At 39.2% G+C, this 25987-nt stretch overlaps 1 protein-coding gene across 1 annotated transcript; it reads left to right on the top strand.

The window, feature by feature from the left end:
• The first annotated feature begins 23762 nt into the window (after positions 1–23762).
• LOC104587988 (pathogenic type III effector avirulence factor Avr AvrRpt-cleavage: cleavage site protein) lies at positions 23763–25514 on the top strand. Its single transcript, XM_010245775.3, has 4 exons — positions 23763–24291; positions 24378–24581; positions 24944–25147; positions 25299–25514. The coding sequence occupies exons 1-4, from the start codon at positions 24283–24285 to the stop codon at positions 25350–25352; spliced, it is 471 nt and encodes a 156-aa protein (XP_010244077.1). The 5' UTR covers positions 23763–24282; the 3' UTR covers positions 25353–25514.
• The last annotated feature ends 473 nt before the right edge of the window (positions 25515–25987 follow it).

The raw sequence follows: 25987 nt of genomic DNA, 5'->3' as shown, positions 1-25987 counted from the left end.
CACATTTAAGTCTGAACTATATGCAAATTTTGCATCAGCTTGGATTTCTGGTGAAAAACAAAGCCATAGGCTCCATATGGGAGTGTAGGTGAGCTGAGTGAAAATTTAGATTCACTTTTCTTTCAGCTCTTTTTTTAGGTGTAAAATGGCATTGCCCTGCTTTTTACGAGAGGAATAAAAGTAGGAGGAAGGTTTTCATTTGTGGGGTAAAATAGAAAGTAAGATGATGTGATTCTGGAGGAGAATGTGAAGGTAGGGGAAGATGGCGCAAGTTTTTCTTTATGCTCCATTTGGAAGGGTTACAAATACAAATATGTTGATTGAAAAATCTTGTAATTTGTATGTATTTGTACTGTATATGTTTGTATTTATATTCCTTCTAAATTGAGTATAAATACAAGATTTTGTACTTTAATCTGGTGCATTAAAATAACATATTCCTATTTTAACGGTCAAACGGGTGAATTAAGATGTGGAATTTGACATGTTGGGGTTTTTTGTGTCTCTAAACATAGTGGCAAGGTCTGATTGGTCAAATAAGGCTTGAATGATGGAGATTCGTGATATGTGAGTTTTTTATCATTAAGATTCGTCAAAACAGAATCAAGGCTTGATGTTGGGTTAAATAAGGGAATTTTGGGATAAACTTTGGTGGGTAGGTATGGGTTGGGCTTATAAGGCTGTTTGAAGGATTCATGTTAGGTATATGCAAATCATGGGTTTTAGGTTCAAGAAGCGTCGTAGTATAATACGCATCGAAAAGCAATCTCTGGTGGATGATTGACTAAATCCAAGGATTTAGGGTTGAAATTTTGTGTGATTGGTTGCTTAAGGATTTTGTTTCATGTGATGGAGTTTGATCAGGGCTCAAGTATGGTGATGTGGCACAATCAAAACCATCGAGAGGGAATCATCTAGATTTAATAGTGGATGTGTGGCACAATCAAAACCATCGAGAAGGAATCATCTAGATTTAACAGTGGATTTATGGGCATTTGGGCTAAAATTTGTTTTCTTAGGGTTTTGGCATGTTTTAAAGCAATTGGCGTGGTCCGATCGAGCATCTGGAATGTAGGAGATGGGTCAAAGAAGGGACTGAGCAAAAATCGGGTGCTAACAAGTAGGTAAATGGTATCGAATTTGACAAGTTTTGTTACCATTGGATTCAGCATTTTGGGCTCTGCATACCTATGTTTTCCTATGTTTTTGGATTCATGTCTTGATGTGAAATAAGGTTGAGGATCGAAGAAATTCTGAACATATGATCGAAATTGAATCCTAGCTTTGGGTACAGTTGGATTTGGCATTTTGGGCTCTATGTACCTATGGTTCTTAATGTCAAATCTAATTAAGGATCAAAAGGATACGATTAGAATCGATCCCAGCTTTAGGTCTCAAGCCAAAGAGGTAATCGAGATCGATTTTGGGTGATCTTTGTATCATTGGATTTAGAATTTTGGGCTCTACGTACTTATAGTGTTGGATTTCTTTCTATAAGTGAGATAAGGTTCAAGATCAAAATGATCCCAATCAGACGATTGGAATTGGTTCTAGCTTTGGGTCTTAAGATGAAGGGGTAAACAGTGTTAGATTTAGGTGATCTTAATATTGTTAAACTTGGAATTTTGGGCTCTATGTAACTATGTTGTCGGATTCCGGACTAAATGTAAGATAAGGTTCAGGATCAAAATGATCTAGATAGAACAATTGGAGTCGGTTCCGACTTTAAGTGTTAAGATGAAGGGGTAAACAGTGTCGGATTTGGATGATCTTGATATCTCAAATTTGGAATTTTGGACTCTACATACCTACCAGGTTAGATTTGTAACATTAAGCTTGGTATCAAAAGGATTTCAAACTAAGGATCCAGACCAATTTTAGCTCTAGTTGTTATGACAGAGGGATAAACAGTACCGAATTATGGCAATCTTGATATTGGTAGATCCAATTCGATACTTTGTAGAGACAAACACCCACTCTATGGAAGAGAAGTAAAGTGGTTGATGCATTTGGGTGAATGCACCCTTGAGTATATATGCACAGACAAGAGCAATAAAATACCAAGTAGTAGCTGACCTTTTAGTAGATTTACCCATAGAAGACCCCCTCGACTTACCTTTGATCACATTTATAGGTCTATGGTGGGAAGCACTGCAATATTCTACTTGGAAGATAGTAAATGGCAATCAAGAGGGATTACTGAGAGGCTGAGAGTGATAAAGTAAGCTAGGATTTTAGTTTGACAAAGCTTATGTAGAGCTTTAGACAAGAAAGTGTAAGGGAATCCTCAGAGATCTCCTTGGTAAAGGAGAGAAGATTTCACGCTTTGGAAATGTTGCCCCGAGTTTGTTGGATCTGAAAGTAGTAAATGGGTAACAGTTTTATCAAATGTTTGTGTGGTTACAATGGAACTGAAGTTTCTGCTTCTTCCTGGAGTTCGCATCTGAGCATAAATGCAGCTACCTCCCCATCTAGAAACTTAAAATGTGTTGCATGAAAAGTTTCATTGAAAATGTTTTAGTGTTGATTAGGGTCATGCGAAGAGGGATGCAGGGTACACACATGGTTTTCAAAATTGGACCGAAAAAACTGGGAACTGATCAAGCGACCGGTTCCATTTTTCTCCAAAACTGGGTATTTGCAAAAAAACGTTGATTTGGTCAATAAACTATTGTCACAGGTGGTCGAATTGTTCAACGGTTTTGACCATTTTTTATTTTTTTTATTTTTTTGTCAGAATAAACCGACCGTTTGATTCAAACAATCAAACCGTTCGACCCAGAAACCAAACGCCTGACCAGTTCATTCTCCGGATTGATTTTAAAAACCTTGGACACACACAAATGCGAAGCAAGGTTACATGGCACGTTTGTGAGACAAGGCTCTTACACTAAGTTGTGAGTTGAGACGGGGTTGGAGAGAAAATTTGCAACAAGTAGGAAACCATGTCACAGGACTATGCATGGCAATTGTACAATGCAAGAATATGGTGCCATGGCATGTCTCGAGGTCTTTATTGTGACCTGAGACATATCAGGAAAATGCACTAGCATGGTGTATTATCATGAGTTCTCCAATGAAAGTTGTGAAGGCAATGATTTCAAATATGGGAAATGAATTGCACTGGGAATTCAATGTTTCAGCTTCAATCCTTTATCGCATCACTGTTACCTTTACGTTGGTTGCTTGCACAGTCATATGGTAGGTATCTCATTGCAAGTGATGCAATGTCTAATTTTATGTACTTACATTATTCCCCCTACTTACTAATAGAAGCAATTCTGTGTATAAGCAAAAGCTTTGTCGATGCACCTGGTCTGGGGATGGATCTGGTCATCTTGAGATTCACCTACTTTAATGTAGCCCCCAATAGTATTTTTTCTTAATTAGATTATTTTGAATTTTTACTTTTTTGCAATTTTATTCATATTTTTGAATGTTTTGAAACAATCTGTTCTTTACTTTCAAAAGGCACACTCCTCGCCTTGCACGATTGCACCTTGCTCATTGGACACAAAATACCCTTTACACTTCTATTTTCTTTTTTTTTTTTTTTTGTTTTTACACATTGCACTTTTACAACATTGGTTGAAGATAAAAAGATGAAGTTGAATCACAACATGAAGTGGGGTCATTTATAGATGATGAAGTGACACTAGAAGAGAACATTGCACATTATTTGCTAATATTATACAATGCATTTGTGTGGTGAGACATATCCAAGATACACTAAAAGAAGAATTAAAGGAAAATTGGCCATGCACTACTATCTTTCATACATTGGTCAAGAGTGGAAACAAGTTCTACAAGTTGATTGTAGATGATGGCATCAACATGAACATTGTCTATGGGGCTACAATCAATCGTTTGTTGGATGAAATGGGATAGGATGAGAAAGGGGAAATGGGTGGAAAATTTTCACGTTCCATTGTTTGGTTGCAAAAAGGAAAATGGTAGGAAAACCAACCCAAATAACAATTATTAATTAATTAAATTATTAAGTAATTAATTAATTTGGTAGTTAGTAATATTTTTATTATTACATATTTTCATATTAATTATTTATTAGCATTTTTTATTAATTAATTCTTAATATTTTATCTTTTAGTTAATATTTTATTTTATTAATATTTAATATGAATTAATTAATAGTTTTATTATTTATTTGTTTATTAATTTCTTTTCATTTATATAATAATTTATTTTATTAATATGTTATTAAATAATTAATAATTTTTTAGTAGATCATGGATCTAATATTATTATATTAACTCTCAAAAATACTACAACCAGAAGCAATGTGTTTTTATCATTAAACAAGTTTCCCCTCCTTTCCCACTTGTTTCCCACCAAAATGGTGGATCTATATCCCAAGAGTAAGATCTGTAATCTCACTCTTTCCCATCCCATCTCATGCCCACATACCAAACATATGGAAAGGAAGAATATTTGAAGTATTTCAGTTTTTTCTTCCCATCAACCAAATCAAAGGGATCCTTAGGGGCTATTTGATTAACAACTAAAATTGCTAAACTGAAAGGCTTATTGCTTTGTCTTTTAATTGTAATATATTTAAATAATAAAATTTCCAAGGGTATTGTGGTCTACCCAACTTTAGTTTCACCCATTAAGAAGCCTCGAGACTACTTAAAAGCTTATTCCCTAAAAGACAAAGCAATAAACCTTTTAGTTTAGCATCTTGAGTTGTTATCAAACGACCCTCTAGTATTTTCTTCCCAAGTTGTTCGAGTCTAGATCACCTGCCAACTAAACATCTTCCAACACCCTCCCAACATGATCTAACATTGCACATCTTACCATGAAATTGGGAACCACCATAAAATGGGACCTGCTATGTATGAGATGTTGGATATTGACGCAGCGTGATGCACCCCACCGAGCTAACTATACAAGCACTCGGACAATCGAATCGGCTTCAGACTTGAAGCCTCACGAAAAGAACTAGGCATAGAGCCTTAGAAGAGAGAGAAGAGAATAAAGAAATTCTTGTGTGTCTCATTAAACTCAGAACAAAACTATTTATAATACATACGGGTAGTCTTGTAGAATAACTAGGAAAGTAAAACAACTAAAACAACTAGGAATTGGACTTGGCATCCACCGTCCGATAGCCACCATCATCCAATGCAGGTTGGATATGTGAGCTGTCGACATTATCCTAGGCTTGTTGGATCACATAAGAACTCTCTAGGCGTGAGAGGCATGGACTGTTGCCGGTTGTTGAGCTGGTCCTCCATCATTCTCCCCCACTTGGAAAGAACTCGACCCCGAGTCATGATCGGGATATGCAAGTGTCGCGTCCGGTAAATAATGATGAAGATCAGCAACATTAAAGGTTTTGGAAATACCCATGTGATCTGGTAAGTCCACTACGTAAGCATTGTCATTGATCTTCTTAAGGATCTTGTATGGGTCGTATTTTCGCGGCTGTAACTTGCTATGCTTCCCAACGGGTATGCGTTCCTTCCTTAAGAACACCATGACTTCATCACCGACGTCAAACACCTGGTACATGTGATGCCTGTCAACTGCAAGATTATATTTTGCATTGGTCCTCTGAAATTTCTGTTGTACTTCCTCCTGTACTGATTGGATCTGTCCTGCTAACTGCTCTGCTGAAGTACTAAGGCCTGGTACCCTGGGTAGCTTTACCAAGTCCAACGCATGGTTAGGTACCTTCATATAAACAATAGAAAATGGGGATCTACCTGTAGAGCTATGAACTGCGTTGTTGTAGGCAAACTCTGATTGCGCTATGGCAAAGTCCCACTGCTTCGGCCTTTCTCTGCAAATGCTCCGGAAACTAACTTAACCGAAACTACGTCGGTCGAAAATCCCAAGAAAAGGAATCGTGATACAGTAAATCCCACGTGCCTCTGGCATTACCGACTTGGCCATATCGGTGTTAACCGAATCACAAGGCTGGTAAAGGATGGTCCTTTGGATTTTCTAACCGTAGAAAATCTTCCCACTTGTGAGCCTTGCCTCCAAGGTAAGATGACTAAGCGGCCATTTGACGGTAAGCCTGAAAGATCTGCAGGCACACTTGACCTGATACATACTGATGTATGTGGTCCCCTGAGTGTTAGGACATGAAATCAACATGTGTATTTCATCACCTTTACAGATGTGAGCCTAATGAGACACAAGTCTGAATCCTTTGAAAAGTTCAAAGAGTTCAGACAAGAAATCGAGAAACAGTTAGGGAGAGAAATTAAGACCCTTTGATCAGATCAAGGTGGCGAGTATCTCTCTGACGAATTCAGGGACTACTTAAAGGTCAACGGGATAGTGTCACAATTAGCTCATCCTGCCACACCTCAACTCAACGGTGTTTCAGAGAGGAGGAATAGGACCTTGTTGGACATGGTCCGGTCACTTCTCGTACGCTTAGAATTACGCATATCCTTTTGGGGATATGCATTAGAGACTGCTATCTACGTACTGAATCGGGTTCCAACCAAATCGGTTCCGAAGACTCCATATGAACTATGGACCGGAAGGAAGCTGAGTGTAAGACACTTGAAGATTTGGGGTTGTCCTGCACACGTTAAAAGAACAAGTGCGGACAAGTTGGAGTCCAAAACCAGTCGTTGCTTATTTATAGGCTACCCAAAAGATTCAGTGGACTATCTATTCTATGACCCAAGTGAGTAGAAAGTGTTCTGCAGTCGAAACGCCCAATTCTTAGAAACCGAATACATCCTGGACACCCATCATCAGAAAATAGTTCTTGATGAGGAGAGCTCAGGAGCAGTGGGAGATGTCCCACAAGTTCCAGGTAGTGACCAACCTAGAAGATTCACTCGGGTATCCAGGTCACCAGTCCGATATGGTTATGACCAGGATAGTTACCTGGTGGAAGCCTTAACTAGTGAGGAGGATCCCGTAACTTACGCGGAAGCTATGTTAGACATAGATTCCCAGAAGTGGGTGGAGGCCATGAGAGCCGATATGGACTCGATGGAAACCAATGGGGTCTGGACTCTAGTAGACCTCCGGGGAAAAAGCAATTGGTTGCAAATGGATCTACAAGAGGAAGAAGGCCCCGATGGCAGGATTGAGACCTACAAAGCTCATTTGGTGGCAAAAGGGTATACTCAGAAAGAAGGTATCGATTATGAGGAGACCTTTTCGCCTGTGGCTATGCTTAAATCCATTAGGATCCTGCTAGCTATAGCAGCATACCATGACTACGAGATTTGGCAGACGGATGTCAAAACCGCATTCCTAAATGGAGATCTTAGTGAAGATATCTACATGCAGCAGCCGCAAGGCTTCATTGCTGCTGGTCAGGAACACATGGTATGTAAACTTAATAGATCCATATATGAACTTAAGCGGGCTTCTAGGAGTTGGAACATCCGTTTTGATTCTGCCATCAAAACGTTTGACTTTGAGCAGAATCCGGATGAACCCTGTGTTTACAGGAAGTCCAGTGGGGATAAGATCACTTTTTTGGTGTTGTACGTGGACGATATCCTACTCATTGGGAATGATGTAGGAATGTTGACTTCGGTCAAGGTATGGCTATCACAGCAGTTCTCCATGAAAGATCTTGGAGAAGCTTCATATATACTAGGTCTTTGACTCTATAGAGATAGATCGAAGCGGATAATTGGATTATCCCAGGCTGCTTATATTGACAAAATTGTCAAAAGATACAGCATGGAGAACTCCAAGAAAGGAAACGTTCCTTTCAAGCACGGAGTCATTCTCTCCAAGAAGATGTCTCCCAAGACTTCTGAGGAGATTGAGGGCATGAGAGACATTCCCTATGTCTCAGCCATAGGGAGCATCATGTATGCCATGTTGTGCACTCGCCCGGACATTGCTCAGGCGGTAAGTGTGGTAACCAGATTCCAAGCCAACCCAGGGCAAGAGCATTGGACTACTGTGAAGAACATACTTAAATACCTTCAAAGGACAAAAGAGTTTTGTCTGGTATTCGATGGTAGTTCACTACAAGTTCTAGGGTATACCGATGCTGATTTCCAGTCGGATCCAGATGATAGAAAGTCTACATCTGGGTATGTTTTCACGATAGGATCGTATGCTGTTTGCTAGAAAAGCAACAAACAGGAGTCCACTGCAGATTCCACAACCGAGGCCGAGTACATTGCTGCAAGTGAAGCTGCCAAGGAAGCCGTGTGGATGAAGAAATTCATACATGAATTGGGAGTGATTCTATCCAGCACATCACCCATCCCGTTGTTATGTGACAACAATGGAGCGATCGCCCAGGCTAAAGAGCTTCAGGCCCACTCGAAGTCAAAGCACATCGAGAGGAAGTACCATGTACTGTGGGAGATCATTGGTAGAGGGGACGTCCTAATTCAGAAGGTAGCATCAGCGGATAATGTGGCAGACCCATTGACTAAGCCACTGACACAGAAGGTGTATGAGAAACACGTAGAAAGTATGGGACTCCGGCTTATACCATATTGGACCTAAGTGCAAGTGGGAGCTGTTAGACAGTTTTGTATGCCCTTAGCTTCAATCTGATTTGATGTACTTTTGATATTTAGTGTAAATAAATAAAGTGCATGTTTGATTCATGTTGTTTGGTATAATTCTGTGTAAGACCCTAAAACTGGACACTTATAGAGACTTGTGTTAGTTTTAAATGTTCACAGCCATTGGATAAGTCTGGGGAGATTTATCCTGCCAAGGCTGATACTGGTGTGCCACCAAGTGTTGGGATGGCCTGTCTCGGCCACCAGGGTAAGACCCGAGGCACATGCAATATGGGATTACTCGAACCCTTGAACCGGACCAGATTTCCAGTATTGCCCTAGACCTTGGAGACAGATGGGCAAAACTGGAAAGTTATACCTGACCCCTAGACTCGATTATGACACTTCACTAGGTATCAGATCGGGCTGTCTTTGATATGCCAATCAGTGAGATCCTTAGCGGGGATCAAAACCTAGGTATGTTGGGACAGTCTGAGAATTCATCTGAGTGGGTGATCATAGTGACAGGATCAGCCCCTTTGTCGGACAAAGGTAATGATCGGGAATGCACTCTCTCTGATGGAAACCAAACTACCAGCAGTTGATTTCAATCGTTGGAATTTTGTTTTGCAAAATATATATATGATATATATATGTACGGTTTCAAAATGTTTGCAAATGGTTTTAATTCCCATGATCCATGTGAGTAGAGAGTGCGGCACTGTTCCTTGCAGCCGAGGGAGAGGTCCTCTTTTGTCGGGTAGTGCTTGATCATTAAGGGCTAAGAGGTTAAGTGTAAGACCATTTAGGATAATACCTGATGGGCTAATCTTGCACCTGCCCACAGTCCTTGGGTTTTTATAAGATGGCTTGGCCCAAGGACCACTTAATGTAAGTGTTGGGCCCATAGGGTCCATATGATGGGCTCAGGGGTTCACTGAGTTTTTCAGTGAATTCGGCTGGGCCTTGTAATAAATGTTGGGCCGAACCCATGTGGCTGGTGTGTAAATCAATGCTTGGGTCCCATGCCATACAAAGAAACCCAACTAGGCAGTAGATTGGAAACTAGTTAAGCACTGAACACTTAATGGACCGAAAGCCCATTTCGAGCTGGGCTGATATGATCACCCATCTATGGGGCAGATCTGAGATTAATGTTAGCAAAAGGATTGGGCCTTTAACCTTATCCACTCTGGGAGACCAAATTCAAATCATATTTGAATCTGGTAAACTCCTGATAAGATTAGGAGTAAGCTAACTTAATTTGCAGATAGGATTAAGATAATCCCCTATCCAAATACTGATTTGGATTGGAATAACTCCTAATTAGGAGGTTTCTTAATCAAGAAGAAAAGAGGAGAAACCCTAAGAGAAAAACATCAGATTTCGAACCAAGGGTAGTAAGCAAGAAAGCTTCCTGCGAATTGAGATCAGATCTCATACAGACTCTAGAGAGAAGAGAAGTTATTCAGCCATCTTCGTCACAGGAGTTTTCCTCTAACCGTCGCCATCCTTTCTTACAAGATTCGATCTTTGAAGAAGAAAGAAACCAAGAAAATGTTTCTTGACATCAGCTTTGCAGAAAAGACTGAAAAGACTTGGTGCTCAGAGTTTCTAGAGGATTCTTGAGAAGGATCTAGTGTGTAGGACGCACTCTGCTGGTTCCGTTCCATCTACAGTTGTGTCATCTTCAGCAGGAGCTGATCTTGGTGTCCTCTTTGGGCATGAACACCAACTTTGGGAGATACTGCTTCTCCAGATCAGGTATAATCCTCCCTTTTCCTTTTGGTTCAGATTTGGTTCGATTATGGTTCAAATAGGATCCTTGAATATTGTATTCTAAATTTAGGGAATATGATTCCCAGTTGGAAGAAGGTAGGAAAATTTTTGAAATTCGCCCACCCATTCCGCAACCTTCATGGCGTCCATTAGATGATGGATCTTACCTTTCTTTCACACTCAACCTCAAATAATTTGTCAAAGCTTGGTAGTGCTAAGAAAGGAGTGGTGCACAACTTCTCTTTGATGAGAGCAAAACTTTGCTCTTGTTCTTCTCTCCATTGAAACTTACCATTTTTCAAACACTCAGTGATAGGGGCTACAATGCTATTAAAGTATTTGATAAACCGCCTATAGAAAGTTGCTAACCCATGAAAACGCCTTACGCCTGTGACGTTCGTTGGGGTTGGCCACTCCCTAATGGCTCGCATTTTCTCTTCATCCACCTTAATTCCGTCCTTGCTTATTATGAAACCCAAGAACAACAAACTATCGCTCATAAAAGTACACTTCTTTATATTAGCATATAGTTTGTTCTCCCTTAATGCAGTCAATACCTCTCGGATATGTCCTAAATGCTCATCGACAGATTTGCTGTAAATCAAGATATCATCAAAATATACCACAACAAATTTACCAATGAAAGGGTGTAGTACCTGATTCATCAGTCTCATGAAGGTGCTGGGTGCGTTAGTTAGTCCAAAAGGCATGACTAACCATTCGAACAATCCATCTCTGGTCTTGAAAGTTGTCTTCCATTCATCTCCAAGACAGATTCTGATCTGATGGTAACCACTCCTGAGATCGATTTTGGAAAAGACCACAACCCCATCAAGTTGATCGAGCATGTCATCCAGCCTAGGAATGGGAAACTTGTAGCCAATAGTGATTTTGTTTATTGCTCTACTGTCAACACACATCCTCCAACTCCCATCTTTCTTAGGTGTTAATAATGCTAATACTGCACATGGACTCATGCTGACCTGGATATGACCCTTTCTTAACAATTCTTCTACCTTCTCCCGTAAAATCTCATTCTCTTTAGGGCTCATCCTGTAGTGTGGCAGATTAGGTAGGCTAGCACCATGAACAAAATCAATGTGATGCTGGATATCTCGCATGGGTGGGAGCTCATTAGGTAACTCGTCAGGAACTACGTCATGAAACTCGTTGAGCAACCCCTGCACTTCCACTGGGATTTTGTTCTCCCACAGTGATTCACTCACGCTTTCTCCCTTTACCACTAGCAAGTGGACCTTGCGGGTATCCTTACATTCTCTTACAAACTCAGAGTGATGATGGGTTATGGTAAGAAAATTTCTTTCTTCTGCCTTTGAAGCCTTGGGTTGGTTCTTTTCTGCCATGGGTAATAGTGTATAGCGTACACCCTCTTTCTCAAGCTGGTATGTGTTCTTCCTACCCAGGTGCTTGGCATCTGCATCAAACTGCCAAGGCCTACCAAGCAAAATATGGCAAGCATCCATATCCACAATATCACAATAAACCTCATCAATGTACTTACCAATAGAGAATGGAACCTTGCAGCGTTACTCCACACGTACGCCCCCGACTTCCTTGATCCACCCAATCGTGTAAGGGTTCGGGTGTATCTCAGGAAGTAGTTGCAGTTTCTGTACCACATCCCTGCAGATAATATTTTCCTGACTGCCGCTATCAATAATTAATTCAAATAGCTTACCTTGTACAATACACCTGGTGCGAAACAACCGGTGTCATTGTGTGGTATCTTTGCTTCTCTGAGATAGCATTAGCTTCCTCACTACACACGTGTATTCTTCATGCTCATAGGTACCTTCTTCGTCCTCCCCATCAAGTCCACAATATACTTCATCATCAAACACTTCTTCATCATCCCTTTCCACCATGTTAACTGCCTTTCTTCTGGGACAGTCACTAGACCTATGCCTCACTTCATTGCACTTGAAGCACTTAAAAGGAGCAGGTTTTGGATAGGGATTAACGACTTTATGAGGGTTTGTAGTATTATGATGAAACTGAAAAGAACCCTATTTTTGTCCCCTAATTTTCATCTTTTTACATTATTTTAGCAATTAAATGAACTCATTACTCTTGTATTTCGATTCAGGGCAATAAAGAAGGCAATTAGAAGAAAACAGGGCAAATCAGGTGATTTTGCACAGTTTCGGCGATAGTCAGTAATCTGGGCCTAACTCTCAATTCCAGACACCGAATTGGACAATTCAAGAAGCATTAGAAAGATGAAAGGAAGGCTCACGACTTTTATGTTTTGGGTTTTGACAAATTCGGCCCGCATCGAATACGAAAACGAGTCCGAAGTCGGAGCAAGTTCGTAGCCAGGCCCATTTCACAACTTAAGCCCAACTCAAATTCAAGAGTCAAGAGTCCAAATCTCGAATGTAATCTCTAAAGAGAGAGTCTTATTAGATCTAAAGTCTTGAATATAATCCTAGAGAGATTGAGATTAGATCATTAGATAAGAGATAAGATATGATTAGTTTCAAAGAAGATCAAGACTCCCTAAAGATAAGATGATCTCCTAGAAGGAGTTGGAAAACAGCCCTCTCCTTGGCTATATAAAGAGGGAGGCGAACCAGCTCTGCCATCACTCACTCTCAGATCCAAGAGATCATCAAGAAGACCAAGAAGCTCAAGAAGGCAGTTCGGCTATGGAGAAGAAAAGCATGGAGATTGCGCAGATCATGAGCAGCTAAGCTTCTTTTTTCTGGTTCAAGGGGGGAGGTTCGATTGTGTCATTGTGAGGTTCTGTAGTTACTTTATTTTCTTGCTTTCTAATTCAAGTATTCATTGATTCTTGTGCATATTTTTATTGGATGTTGATGTTAATTAGGTTGACAAATTGAATTAATGTTGATCTTCCTACTGCTATCCATGATTTCGGTGATCCGTAATTGTCACGAATGGTGCAAGTAGCAATTAGGTTGATTTCTTTTTGGGTCAATTGTTCGTGACAGCCTTTGACCAATGTTTTAACATGGTTCAACCTAAAGGAATTGATGGAACAAGATTCAGTAATTGCAGCTATCTCAATTATTGTTATTTTGGTTTAACTGTTTTCACAAATCTTAATGCTATCACTGTTTAATATGGATGCTATCGTACCCAGTTGAGTGGTGATAAGTGTTGATCGAATGTTGGGTTTGGTCAACTGAATTAGGAAAACACAATGTTTATTATGGCTATCCTAATAAATCTAAGGTTAAATGCTTGAATTGCAAGAATGCTAAAATGTACCTAAGATTGATGGCCATTCGATTCAACCCGAACCCTTGAACCAGAATTCGGTAAGACTGATTTTCTCTTGTTTAAGTTGCTATTTATTTTCTTTTCTTTTAATTTTAGTATTTAAATTCTCTCACTCAATTACATTACCCATTCGGCTAAGAGATTATTGATTTGCTCCCTGTGGGATTCGACCTAGAACCACTTTTACTGCAATTATTTTATTGTGGGACTAGTATTAATTTTGAGGGCCTCGACAACCCATCATATTACCTCGAGTGTGTCCTCCCGTGGCGGCCTTACTGGTGTTAGCTACATTCGACGGGTGGGAGGGCTGTGCTCCTTGGGTTGGCTTTCCCTTGTCGACTGCTGCCCGCCTATTGTCGCTCCCATTATACCGTCGATAGCTATCGGCTCGGGTCCTCTCTTGGAACATTAACTCAGCCTTCAGGGCTAAGTTGCTTGCTTCCTGCACGCTCAGAACCATTTGGACGCCAATCTTGTCTCGGATAGTGGGTCTTAGACCACTAAGATAACGGGCTTCCTGTTGATTGTCACTTTCTGATAATTGGTTCTGTTTAGCCAATCTCAGAAATTCTGAGGTGTACTCGTTCACGCTTCATGTTCCCTGCGCACACCGTTGATATTACTCAAACATATACTGCTCATAATCAGGAGGTAAAAACCTACCTCTTATTAATTGCTTCATACGCCTCCATGTTCGAACTGGACCTCTTCCTTCTCTGATCCGAGTCCCCCTCATTCGTTCCCACCAAACAAATGCTCCTCCCTTCAGTCGAAATGCTACTAATTTCAGCCTTCTTTCTTCCGGGATCTCCATGTACTCGAAGAAACGGCCGACCTCGGTGATCCAATCTAGAAGGCCCTCTATGTTTAGATCTCCACCAAAAGTCGGAATATCAACCTTGAGTTTAAATTCATCATTGTTCCAACGGTGATTAAAATTTCCAGGATTTCGCCAATTCTTACTGTTTCTGCCATCACCAGGAATAACTGGAGCAACGCTGAACTCTAGCTCGTCGTCGCTATCATCATCAATAATAGGGTTCCTGGGTATTGGATCGATGATTGGTCTACCGTGGTTGTCTCCTCCGGCTTGGTGCAATGCGTGATCCCTATTCCTTGGAACATCCTCTCATAACAAAGTCCATAGTTGTCCAGCGATCTCTGCCAACTGTTGTTCAATGTTACGAGTGGTTGTATGCTGCTCTTCGATTGCTCTCCAAACAACTTGTAACCCCTGATCTCCGTCACGGGGTTGGTTTCGGTTGCCGCTCTGATACCACCTGACGCAGCATGACGCACTCGACCGGGCTAACTATACAAGCACCCGGACGATCGAATCGGCTTTGGACTTGAAGCCTCATGAAAAGAACTAGGCGTAGAGCCTTAGAATCGGCTTCTTGTGTGTCTCATTAAACTCAGAACATAACTATTTATAATACATACTGGTAGTCTTGTAGAATAACTAGGAAAGTAAAACAACTAAAACAACTAGGAATTGGACTTGGCGTCCACCGTCCGATAGCCACCATCTTCCAATGCATGTTGGATATGCGAGCTGTCGACATTATCTTGGGCTTGTTGGATCACGTAAGGACTCTCTAGGCGTGAGAGGCGTGGACTGTCGCCGGTTGTTGAGCTGGTCCTCCATCAGATGTTGAAACATATTTTGTTGGCAGGTGATCCATACTCAATTTGTTCTGGGTTTGGCTTCCATCTCCACCAATGGTTAGACACTTAAACAGGCTGTCCTCCCAAAAAAACCTTCTACCAGTAATAATATTATTGTTGGTATGTTCTGAGCAACTCCGGATCTCCTACTCAAAAGAACTCTATCTACAACTACCCACAAAACACTACCTCCGTGCATTGGAAACATCTCCCATGCATAACAATATGTAAAAGTATGAGATGTTCCTCATGTGCAGCTGCGATCTCATGTGAGTAGGTGTGGATAGAATCATGGTGGGTAGGAGATCTAGACTCGTTCCGAGCCTGAATAGGCTTCCCATAGTGCTCCCCACAACATATTGCAGTTAGGGATGCAAACATATCTGATTGAATTCGAATCAAGGTAATTCGAATCCAATCCGACATTATTCATGGTGGATATGATTTGATCCGAAGATCCAGTCAGATTTGATGGACCTCGATCTCAATTCGAATCCTATCAATAAATTGGATCTCCATATCCGATCCAATCCAACTTATTTTCTTTAAAAATTAATAAATTACTAAAAAAAATAAAATGCACCATTTCAAATAAAGAAAAATAAAAAATACAAGTATTTTTTTAATTATAAATAAATAACATATTATATATATATATATATATACTATACATATATTTATATAAATAAACATATTATATATTGAAACGAATCTTCTCGAATTGGATAGATGATGATCCGAATTGGATAAATACAGATCATGATCCCATCCATTTGCACCCCTAATTGCAGCGGTGCATGGAGAACATCTCCGGCGAAATGTTACCCTGTGGGGTTAGTGTGGGAACGCTCTACGGGAACCAATCCGAACTGGATTTTGATCAGATAGAGATTGCCTTTTGGATTTAGTAGCGTATCAGGGTCAATCTAACATTAGCTCTATACAATTAGGCACTCATTGATCAACAGAATGTCAAACGCCAATCACATCAGCTCTATATCCATCTGGTGTTGAAATCAATGTTGTCAGATTTTGGGCTGCAAATGGGAAATCATTTTGGCACTGAACCCTTCAATCATTCCACTCTTTTAAAGCGTTACAAAAATATGAAAGAATTTTAATTTTATCTTTTAAAGTTATTTTACATCTATATAATAAAATAATAAATATTCTTATATACAAAATATAAGAAGAACTGAACAATGAAAATTGAAAACACAGATGGCCCATGTGATGTGGGAGCGTTGAGCTGTTGATTTAGCTGGCGCTTGAGATGAATTATTGAAAGAGGCAGAAGTCAAATGACTGATTGACAACTGATTTGGACTCTCTGGATTTTTTTTACCAGACGTAGCCCGGGCTTGAAATAAAATAGAAATTATAGGGTTTCTCTGTTTCTTGCATCATTAATGTTCTTGCAATCTACTAAATGATGCAGATGAGTGGCTACTATTTGGGTTTTATGTGGAAAGAACATAATTTTTGGAAAAATGAGAAAATTTGGCATCATTATTTAAGACCTTTTAAGTTACATTGTCAATTGTCATGTCATAGATATGTACTTGGCTCAGGAAAATGGGCTCATGTGGAGTATACCCCACCCATTGAAATGCTTCTTTTGAGGTTCTTGGCATCAAATGGAAAGGTGAGCCTTAAAAGCTGTGTTTGGTTTGATATGATTCACTTTTGCTTGTATTTGGTAAGAAGATAAATTTATCAATGCAAAATAACTTAATTTTGCAATTTATATGAACCGTTTTACACTCTACATATTTGTATTCACACTTATTTGCATTGTTTGCAAATACAACCTTTGTTATTTTCTATGAAAATGGGCTAGTGGTTTAAAACTTGGAGGACAGGGCGTTTGCATCCCACATATATGGAATTAAAAACAATTTTATGCATATATAAATCAATGGTTTCTGAGATGAAAAATTAATTCTACCAATGAATACAAACTTTACATCAAATGAGGATGCAAATTATAGTTACAAACACATTTAAGTCTGAACTAGATGCAAATTTTGCATCAGCTTGGATTTCTGGTGAAAAACAAAGCCATAGGCTCCATATGGGAATGTAGGTGAGCTGAGTAAAAATTTAGATTCACTTTTCTTTCAGCTCTTTTTTTAGGAGTAAAAGTGGAAGTAAAATGGCATCGCCCTGCTTTTTATGAGAGGAATAAAAGTAGGAGGAATGTTTTCATTTGAGGGGTAAAATAGAAAGTAAGATGATGTGATTCTGTAGGAGAATGTGAAGGTAGGGGGAAGATGGCGCAAGTTTTTCTTTAGGCTCGGTTTGGAAGGAGTACAAATGCAAATATGTAGAGTGTAACACCTTGTATTTTATATTATTTTGTATGCATCTGTACTGTATATATTTGTATTTATGCTCCTTCCAAACAGATCTTTAGCTCCATTTGGAAGGGTTACAAATAAAAATATGTTGATTGCAAAATTTTGTATTTTGTATGTATTTATACTGTACATATTTGTATTTATATTCCTTCTAAACTGAGCCTTAGTTTTTCTTTTTTTTTTTGCTTCAAATTTTTTCTTTAATTTTTAATATGCAAAATTTGTACTGCCAATGTATGAAAATAAGACAAAGACTGCAATTCTGCATTAGGTAGGGGTGAAAATCATAGTAACCTACACATAAAAATCTGAACCGAGTTTAATCTTACTTCTGGTTTGGATTTGTACCTTAAACAAAGAGAGCCTTAACAGAAACAGCAACTATATATCTTCAATAGAAGTGTATGTGGAGCTGTTTGTTGGCATTTTCCTAATTTCTCATTTTTTTCATTCTTTATTTTCCAAAACGATTAATGTAGAAGCATTCTTGGCAAGTTTTTCTAAATTTGATCTTTTATGCTAATTTCCTTTTTATTTTTTGTTGTAACTCTTCAGTTGGACAAAATGGACTAGATGCCTTAGCTATAAGTCTCCATCTGTTTGCACTTTGCAATGTAAATCTGAACCAGATACAAATTTTTCATCCAGTTCAGTTTCGGATCTGTTTATTTGTGTTTATGATTTGTACTCCTACCTTATGCAATATTTGCTCTTTTTGCCTCAATTACACCCATTAGCAATGCAAATTATGCATCAATTCCACCGACTTTAATTCTATCTCATATAAAGTAGAGGCCACATCATTTGCTTTCTACCTTACTCTCTCCAAACAAACAGCCTTCCTCTTTTCTGCATTCACTTTCACAAAATTTGAGGACTACCTCATTTTACTTCTTTATCTTCTTACAAACAAACTAAACAAAGTCAAATCCTAAGCAAAATTAAACAAGGATTTACACAGTTCATTTGCACTTCTGTGCATTTATGTCAAGTCAAATGAAATTGGCACCAATGGATGTATCAAAAATCAGTAGTCAGATTATTTCAGGCATTTGATTTGGTTTGTTTTTTCTTTGATGATTTGGAAAACTCTCTGAAGCTTTACATTTTAAATTTAAGAAAAATTTGGCAACGACGATAAAACTAATGTACTGAAATGAAATTATTAGATTCTTCTATCTGTACTGATTTTTGGCCCATATCATGTACAAGTTGGCAATCATCCGATCGTGGATCCCAGCGCTCATAAAATGGAATCGTTTGTCTCATATTTTGTCCTTGGAAAATTTGAGAATATATATATATATATTTTCTGAAGAAAGCCTACTTTCATTACCCAACCAGTGGCTACATGAGAGAAATCTTACGGAAGAGTAGTAATTAGTCCCTGTTTGGTTCGTGGGAATAGGGGTTTGGAATCGAAATCAATGAATTATTCTAATTCTAACTGTTTGGTTGGGCAGAATTGAAATCCCATTCTCATTTCTGCTGGAACAGCATTCCCCCATTTGAGGGAATGGCCATTTCCTATCCCTCTCTTGGGAATGAAATCCCATTCCTGCTGATTTTAATTCCCATTCTCATTTCTATATGAACCAAACACATTATGGGAATAGACCATTTTGATTCCGATTCTAGAGGATTTTGACTCCAATTCCGACCATGAATTAAAAGAACCCTTGATAAATCCGACATGATCATGCAACCACACTGAGAAGAAGAGATTGAAAGCAAGAATAGAGACAGTAAGATTGGCACATTTTACATGTAAATATAAAGGAAACTTATAGGGAGGTATTTTCAATAGTCAATTTTACGGTGAGTGGCAAAGTTATCAAAATGCTCATTCGTGGTTTGAGTAGCTGAGAGAATAAAAATAAAATTGTAAAATGATAGAAATGGACATGATTAATATGCAAATCATCATGTTGCTTCAATTCCTTGTTTGTTCAACTCTAAAAAAGAAAATGAGAATAAAAGGATTAAGAATTAGGATTTCAGAAAAGTACACTGCAACCCATCATAGAATTCTGAATTTCACTATAGATTTTCAACAATTCAAAATATCAAGCATTCTCACACTAAATACCAATACCCACCCGTGTATTAGCATCAATTCCAAGCTGGCACCTAACCCAACTGTACGGTGAAGATAAAAATTCTAATAATGGGCTGAATAGTCATTCTTCCTTAAGATTTTAGAGACTCAATAAAAGAGAGGGCAAAACGATTTCATAAAATATATATGCAAAGGGTAATTTTAGGATTTTAAAAATGTTTCAACTGGCACATGATATCATTTGCTCTAAATAACTATGGAATGCTAATGGTTGGATAAGTGTTGATTTTTTAATATATAGGGCCCTCGTTGTCGGAAGCAAAACTGAAGGCCTTTTAAGTGCCACTACATCCAAAAGTACAGAGCACCACCCTGTAATTATCCCTATACTTGTATACTTGCGCAAATTACCAATAAAACATTGTTTATAAAAATAAATACAACCGATTTTACCATTGGTTGATTAGCAATGCAACCATTTTGGTCAAACAGGTTTATTTATAATGTCAAAAATCAAAATAACAAAACTGTAAATAAATACAGAAAATATGCAAAAAAAAAAGTGGATATATCTCTAAAAATATATATTGATTTTATTAAAAATAAAAGTGTGATAAATGAAAATTATTATTATTATTAAAAATAGATAAAAATATAAAATAAAAAAAAATTAATATATAACCCATGATTTGTTGATTGAGTCAGGTTGAGTGGTTCCACAAGATCCGTCATAGGGTGGCAGATGAGAATTAGAAGACTTTTGCATGGAAAGTACGTAGACATATCGATATGTACACATCACATGTGAACGTTGGTTTAACGAACATAGTTTAAATCGGTTCACACTTTGGGTGATTAAGAACAACGGAGACCCCTCCGCTGTCCACACCAAAAGCCAACCGGCTCCAAAACTACTGTTAGGAGATGCTTTTTGTTAGAGCAAAACAATTTTGTCAATGTGCGCAGTGTAATCTACAGCTAGCCTGTTTTGTTTGGGCATGGCTCGTACTTTTTCGTCAGTGTAAGATGTCTTGCTTGGGGCCTACTTTTGGATTGTGAGCAGCCAATCTTCACTGACCAGGCTCCCCAAATTAATGGGCGTCCCAGGAATAGTGCCCTGCATTATTTTCTCCTTAAACATTCAGAAAGATGTTGTAGTCGACCCTAGCTACCTCTCCTATTTGCCAACTGGCAAGTATTGGCATGGGCTCTAGATTTTAATCAAGGTGTGGTATTTGTCCACCTGCTCAATCTCAAACATGCTCCAATTCAAAGTGTTTGTATGGGATATAGGATCTCCTGCCCATGTCTACTCATAACACATTACTGTGTGAATTGGGAACTTCTCCCCTTGCATAGTATATGCAGAAGGATGAGATATTCTTTATGTGTGGCTGTAATGTTATATGGGCAAATGTGGGCAGAATTCTCGTGGGCAGAAGATTTAGACTCACTTGTATATGTGTGTGTCTAAATATATTTATGGAAGTAGTAATGATGGGCAGGGTAAATTTGGAGATCCCCATTCTCCATGAAGATAGGGATGGGGCTAGGATTTCTATCCATGTTGGGGTATGGGGCAGGATATTTGAATTTGCCACTATGTTGTCATTCCTATAATCCTATACATACTTGTCTTATATATAGTAAATACTTACACAATATATATAACTCTTATTTAAATGAAACATTTAGCAAACCCTTGAAACATTTTCTATCACATTTTTGTTCAGCACAGCCCAAAACTAAACCTATCAATGATAACCAAAAATCCGAGGCCCGGTCTAACATCCAATCTAATAATCAAATCGAATTCAGATTTTACTGAATCTGATCCGTTTACATTCCTACCCAAAATTCAAACGCAGATATTTATTTAAACATAACCTTAATTTCTTGTAAAGGAATCCAATCCAAAGTCTCTTCCTCCCGATTAAAAAGCAAGCCAATAGTAAAACGTTGGAACATCTGTGTCTGCACATTTCATGCAGGGATGAGTCCCAAGGTCCCAGACTTCTGGTCATGGGAGTGTTTTTTTTGTTGAGAGGAGAGGGCAATTCCTTGTTAAGGTCAACTACCACCACCCTTAGCTTTGAGATTGAGAATGAGAAGTGGACGGACAGAGTTGATGTGGAGGATAAAATTATTGGAATTGGTGTTAGGTGTAGAGCTGTAACTCATTCTCATTCTGAACTAAGTTTACAACAGGGATCCATTGTCGTATCCCCCATGTATAAGAAGAATTCTATAGACCGTACATTGAATTCATTGTATATTCATGCGGGCTGCGGCACAGGCACTCTGTACTCTGTAGGGATCCAGCTATTAAAATACACCTGCACCTGCTCCTGCTCCGGCAACAGTCACAGCCCTCCCTTCACTTGCAACTCCCAGTGAAAGACGGACACAACATCACTGCTAATGGGCCGATAGTATCCGGCCCAAATATAGAGCAAGCAAGCCCTACTCAGTTTTGATAGGTTCTTCGAGTTGGGGTCAGGCAGGCGTCTAGCCCACCCAACCCAAACAGGAGTCACGTCGAGCCCTCCTAATCCTGCGCAGTGGAAGCAACTCACGCAAGCAAGCCCCGTTGGCGTTGGGAATGCAATGTTGCCGCCGGTGACTGATGGACAGTGATTGATTTTGCGACAGCCCGATCGAGCCAATTCATCAGAAGACTGAAGACCACCATCGGTCCACACCAAAGTCCAAACCCATTAAATGCGAGCTCATCAAGGGTTCAAGGTACGAGGCGAGGCGAGGCGAGGCGAGGCGAGGTTCACCATTCCCTCTTTACCACCGTATCCCAAACGTCACTCACTCGCAGTCTCCCCTGTGCCTCCACAGTGACGCTGTCTCAACTGCATCTCACAAGGTCAAATCATTTCCCGACACAAATTTACACCCCTATCACCAAATTTCCTTCCCAAAATACCCATGCCTCAAACAGAAAAAGACAAACCAATTCATTAAAACCACCAGCAATCACGTGATCCACCAGAGGAAGTCTTCTCACTCCTCAGTCTCCGACCCATCGGAATTCGATCTCCGCTCCCTTGTCGGACAGTACTCAGTACTACTTCCACTACTTGTCTGTCAGTAAGAGAGAGAGTGAGAGACACACACACCCACCGCCCCGCTTCGCTTGCTGCCGGTTGACCTGCCTGAGAGTGTCATTCTGATCCCCTCTCTCTCTCTATCTCTCTCTGTGGCGGAGGACACTTGGAGAGAGATTAACACTGTGAGAGGATGGAGGGTAGTTTGGTCATTTGCACGGGGCCCGAGGTGAGTTTGGAGTCAAAATTCCAGAGTAATTCACTCCCCGAGGTGAATCAGGATTCAGAGTTAAGAGAGAGGGGAACACAAATCGCAGGCGAAGGCTAAGGTCTCTATACTTTGCTTCTCGCTTTCCCGGATTTAAATATTCTTTGCTTTCCGTTAGTCATACTCATGTTTTTTAATTGTTGTCGGACGGGTTTAACACCGGTCAACCCGGTTCATCCGGATTGGTTTTGATTCCCCTTTCAATCATGTTTTTCTCTTTCCTGTTAATTAAGTATTTTAAATTATCCTCTCTCGTTCACTGTTCATCTGTTTCTTTCATTACTCTTTAAACTTGGTGGCAGTGAGATTTGTTCTTAGGTTTTTGTTTAGAAGAATCAGAGATCCTACTAACTGAGTCACCATCGGTTGGCCATTTTTCTTAAACTTATTCTGACCTTTTTAATTACTAACAAACTCGGATTTGAGGCTCCATATGAGATTTTGGGAGTTAGGAGATTATCATTTTTTGCTCCATTTGAGATTTGGGAATTAGGAGATGATCAGTTTTGGGAATTTGGGTTTTAGCCTTTGAGCTTGAGGAATATAAAAGAGAAAAAAAAAACATTTTTTAATTTTTTATTTATTTTCTTCATTAAATAATTATTTAACAGAATCAGGATTAATTTGATCATTAAGAATAATTAATAGGGTAACTGAACAACAGAACAACATCTGTTATTGGTCATTAACGATGAAGATAAAGATAAGAAAAATTCTATGACACAAGGTTTTAAAAAGTAAGGGTGAATTTAAGAGAAATGGGAAAAAGTGGATAGAGGTGGGGTTTAACTGTTCTCCGTGGATGGGTTTACCAAAGGGTGGATACCAGGTCATTGGCTCGACCGGCCGCATTGGTTCGGCTTTTCTCTCTCTCTCTCTTTTCTTTATATTCTCTAATGTACACGGGAGGTAAAGGCTATTACCTTCCACCTTGAGATTCGAGAAAACTTTCTTTACCGGCAAGAGATCATCGAGATGGGGGACTCGTCAGCGACAGACAAGAAGCAAAAGCATTTATAAAAGCTAAAGTTGAAAAAGTTACGTCCCTCAGCCTCTCTCTCTCTCTCTGTGTGCAACCACTCTGTTTGAAAAAACTGAGAATTCTGGTATACTACCAACCTCTCTAGTCTTGCTGTGTATTTAATTGGGTAGAATTTATGCTCCTGGATCCCCAGAACCCCACCTTTTTAAATCTCCGCTTTTCTAAATTCCTACAACCCACTGAAGAAGCAAAGCAAAGGACACTCTCTCTTTGGTCTTGGCTCTGCTCAGCTCTTCTTAAGAAGACACTCTGATACTCTCACTTCAATAACATTGCCGCCATCACCATTCACCACCAAAAACAATGGATGTTGTAAGTTTTAACCCTTCCAAACAAACCCAGAACCTTATCCTTGTTTTCTTCTGTAATTTGTTTTCATATTCTTGTTTGTTGTCCAGGATTACTGGAAAAGAAGCCACGTTCCCGCTTTTGGGAACTGGGATTATGCGAATGATCTCCCAATTACTCAGTACTTCGAGTCCGCAAGACAAGCTGGGTTGCTCCGCTACAGCGCCTGTGAACGAGATTTGTACGTTGTTAGTGATTTCTATGGCAACGATGATCTCAAGAAACCGCCCAAAACTGCTGTCTCTCGTCGAAAGGTAGTGTTCATGTTTTCTGGAATTAATTTTTCATGTAATTTTATCAAAGATCAAATGGAGTCTCTTGATTCTTCTATATCCTCTAATCCATTCTCCTATTTACCTTAATTTCCTACAAAAAGAAAAATCATTCATCATTCATGTATTTGTTATTTTGAAATGGTAGAATACGTATACATATGTATTCATGATTTCATGTGATCGATCATGATTTATGATTGATGCATGCAACGATCCGTGAAACAATTTAATGCTTTGATGTGTACGTTGTCAGTGAATTGAATGCATGTATGTATGCATAGATGGGGCCTGGGGGTGATATATGGAAATAGTTAATGACATTGTGGGAATGAATGATGCAGACAAAGGAAGTGGAGAAGCGGTATACGCAGCATGATAAGGAGCCAAAGAAGCAAGGAAGGGTCTGTGACGTGACGGGACCGCCAAGCAAAGATCAAGAAGCTTACGTTCACCGCCACCAACCACCACCGCCCAGGGCTCCTAAAGCTGTTGATGAAGATTTATACAAAATTCCACCTGAGCTTCTCCGTTCCTACCCTAGGAAGGTAAAGGCCTCTCCCCCTCTTCAATCTTCATTCTATTTGAGATTATTATCTGGGAGCTTGGGTTTTGTGTGTAGTTTCTGTTGCTTAAAATCCCAATATCCGCTTACATGGGACTCCTCCTCCTCCTCTTTGTTGTTTCTGTGTTTTGCAGAAGAAGATGTTTGGGTTTTTTTCAAGGTGTCTAGTGCCCACTTGCGTTGTGTGAATAAGGAAAGCATTTCGCCATTTGCTTGATGGAATTTCTTTGTGTAGAGAAACAGAGTTTTAAGTGCTTGTTTGTTTGAGTTGCATTAATGGGGCAATATTCTATCTGTGGCCCAATTACAATTACAGGAGAATGAGAAAAGATATGGGTTCTGGGTTCTAATTTTCGTAGTGCTTGTTGGCATCAGATACCATTTTAACTTTTTTTTTTAATATATAACAGATACCATTTTAATAAACTTCTCCCAATTTACAATGTTTTTATACAAAAGCCAAGCCAGCAGCACTACCTAAGACTGATGGGTCTCATTTTGAATCTCTTGTACTGAAACAACAAATGTTGGAATTAGGGTTTGTAGAAGCCTTAAATGAAAAGTGTTTTTGATGCTCAAATTATGCATTGTGGTCCTTTCAAAGTCACAAATACCAATGAACAAATTACCTCGTTTGTTAAAACATTAAAAAGTGTTGCAGCAGTGTCTAGCTATCACCACCTAATTAATAATAACCTTAGCAGGAAAGTTGGGTGGTGAGAATTTAGGTAAAAGAAATAAATTAAAAAGTAAGAGTTGAATAGTTTAGCGTTATGGGTCTAAAGCAAACCTTTCTAAAAGTAACCAATCTGAGATCACTGTG

Source organism: Nelumbo nucifera, chromosome 1 (assembly GCF_055504915.1).
Source record: "Nelumbo nucifera cultivar China Antique chromosome 1, China Antique-T2T, whole genome shotgun sequence".
Classification (NCBI taxonomy): Eukaryota; Viridiplantae; Streptophyta; class Magnoliopsida; order Proteales; family Nelumbonaceae; genus Nelumbo; species Nelumbo nucifera.
The sequence above is the reverse complement of the archived record's forward strand: the minus strand, read 5'-3'. Positions and strand labels throughout refer to the sequence as shown.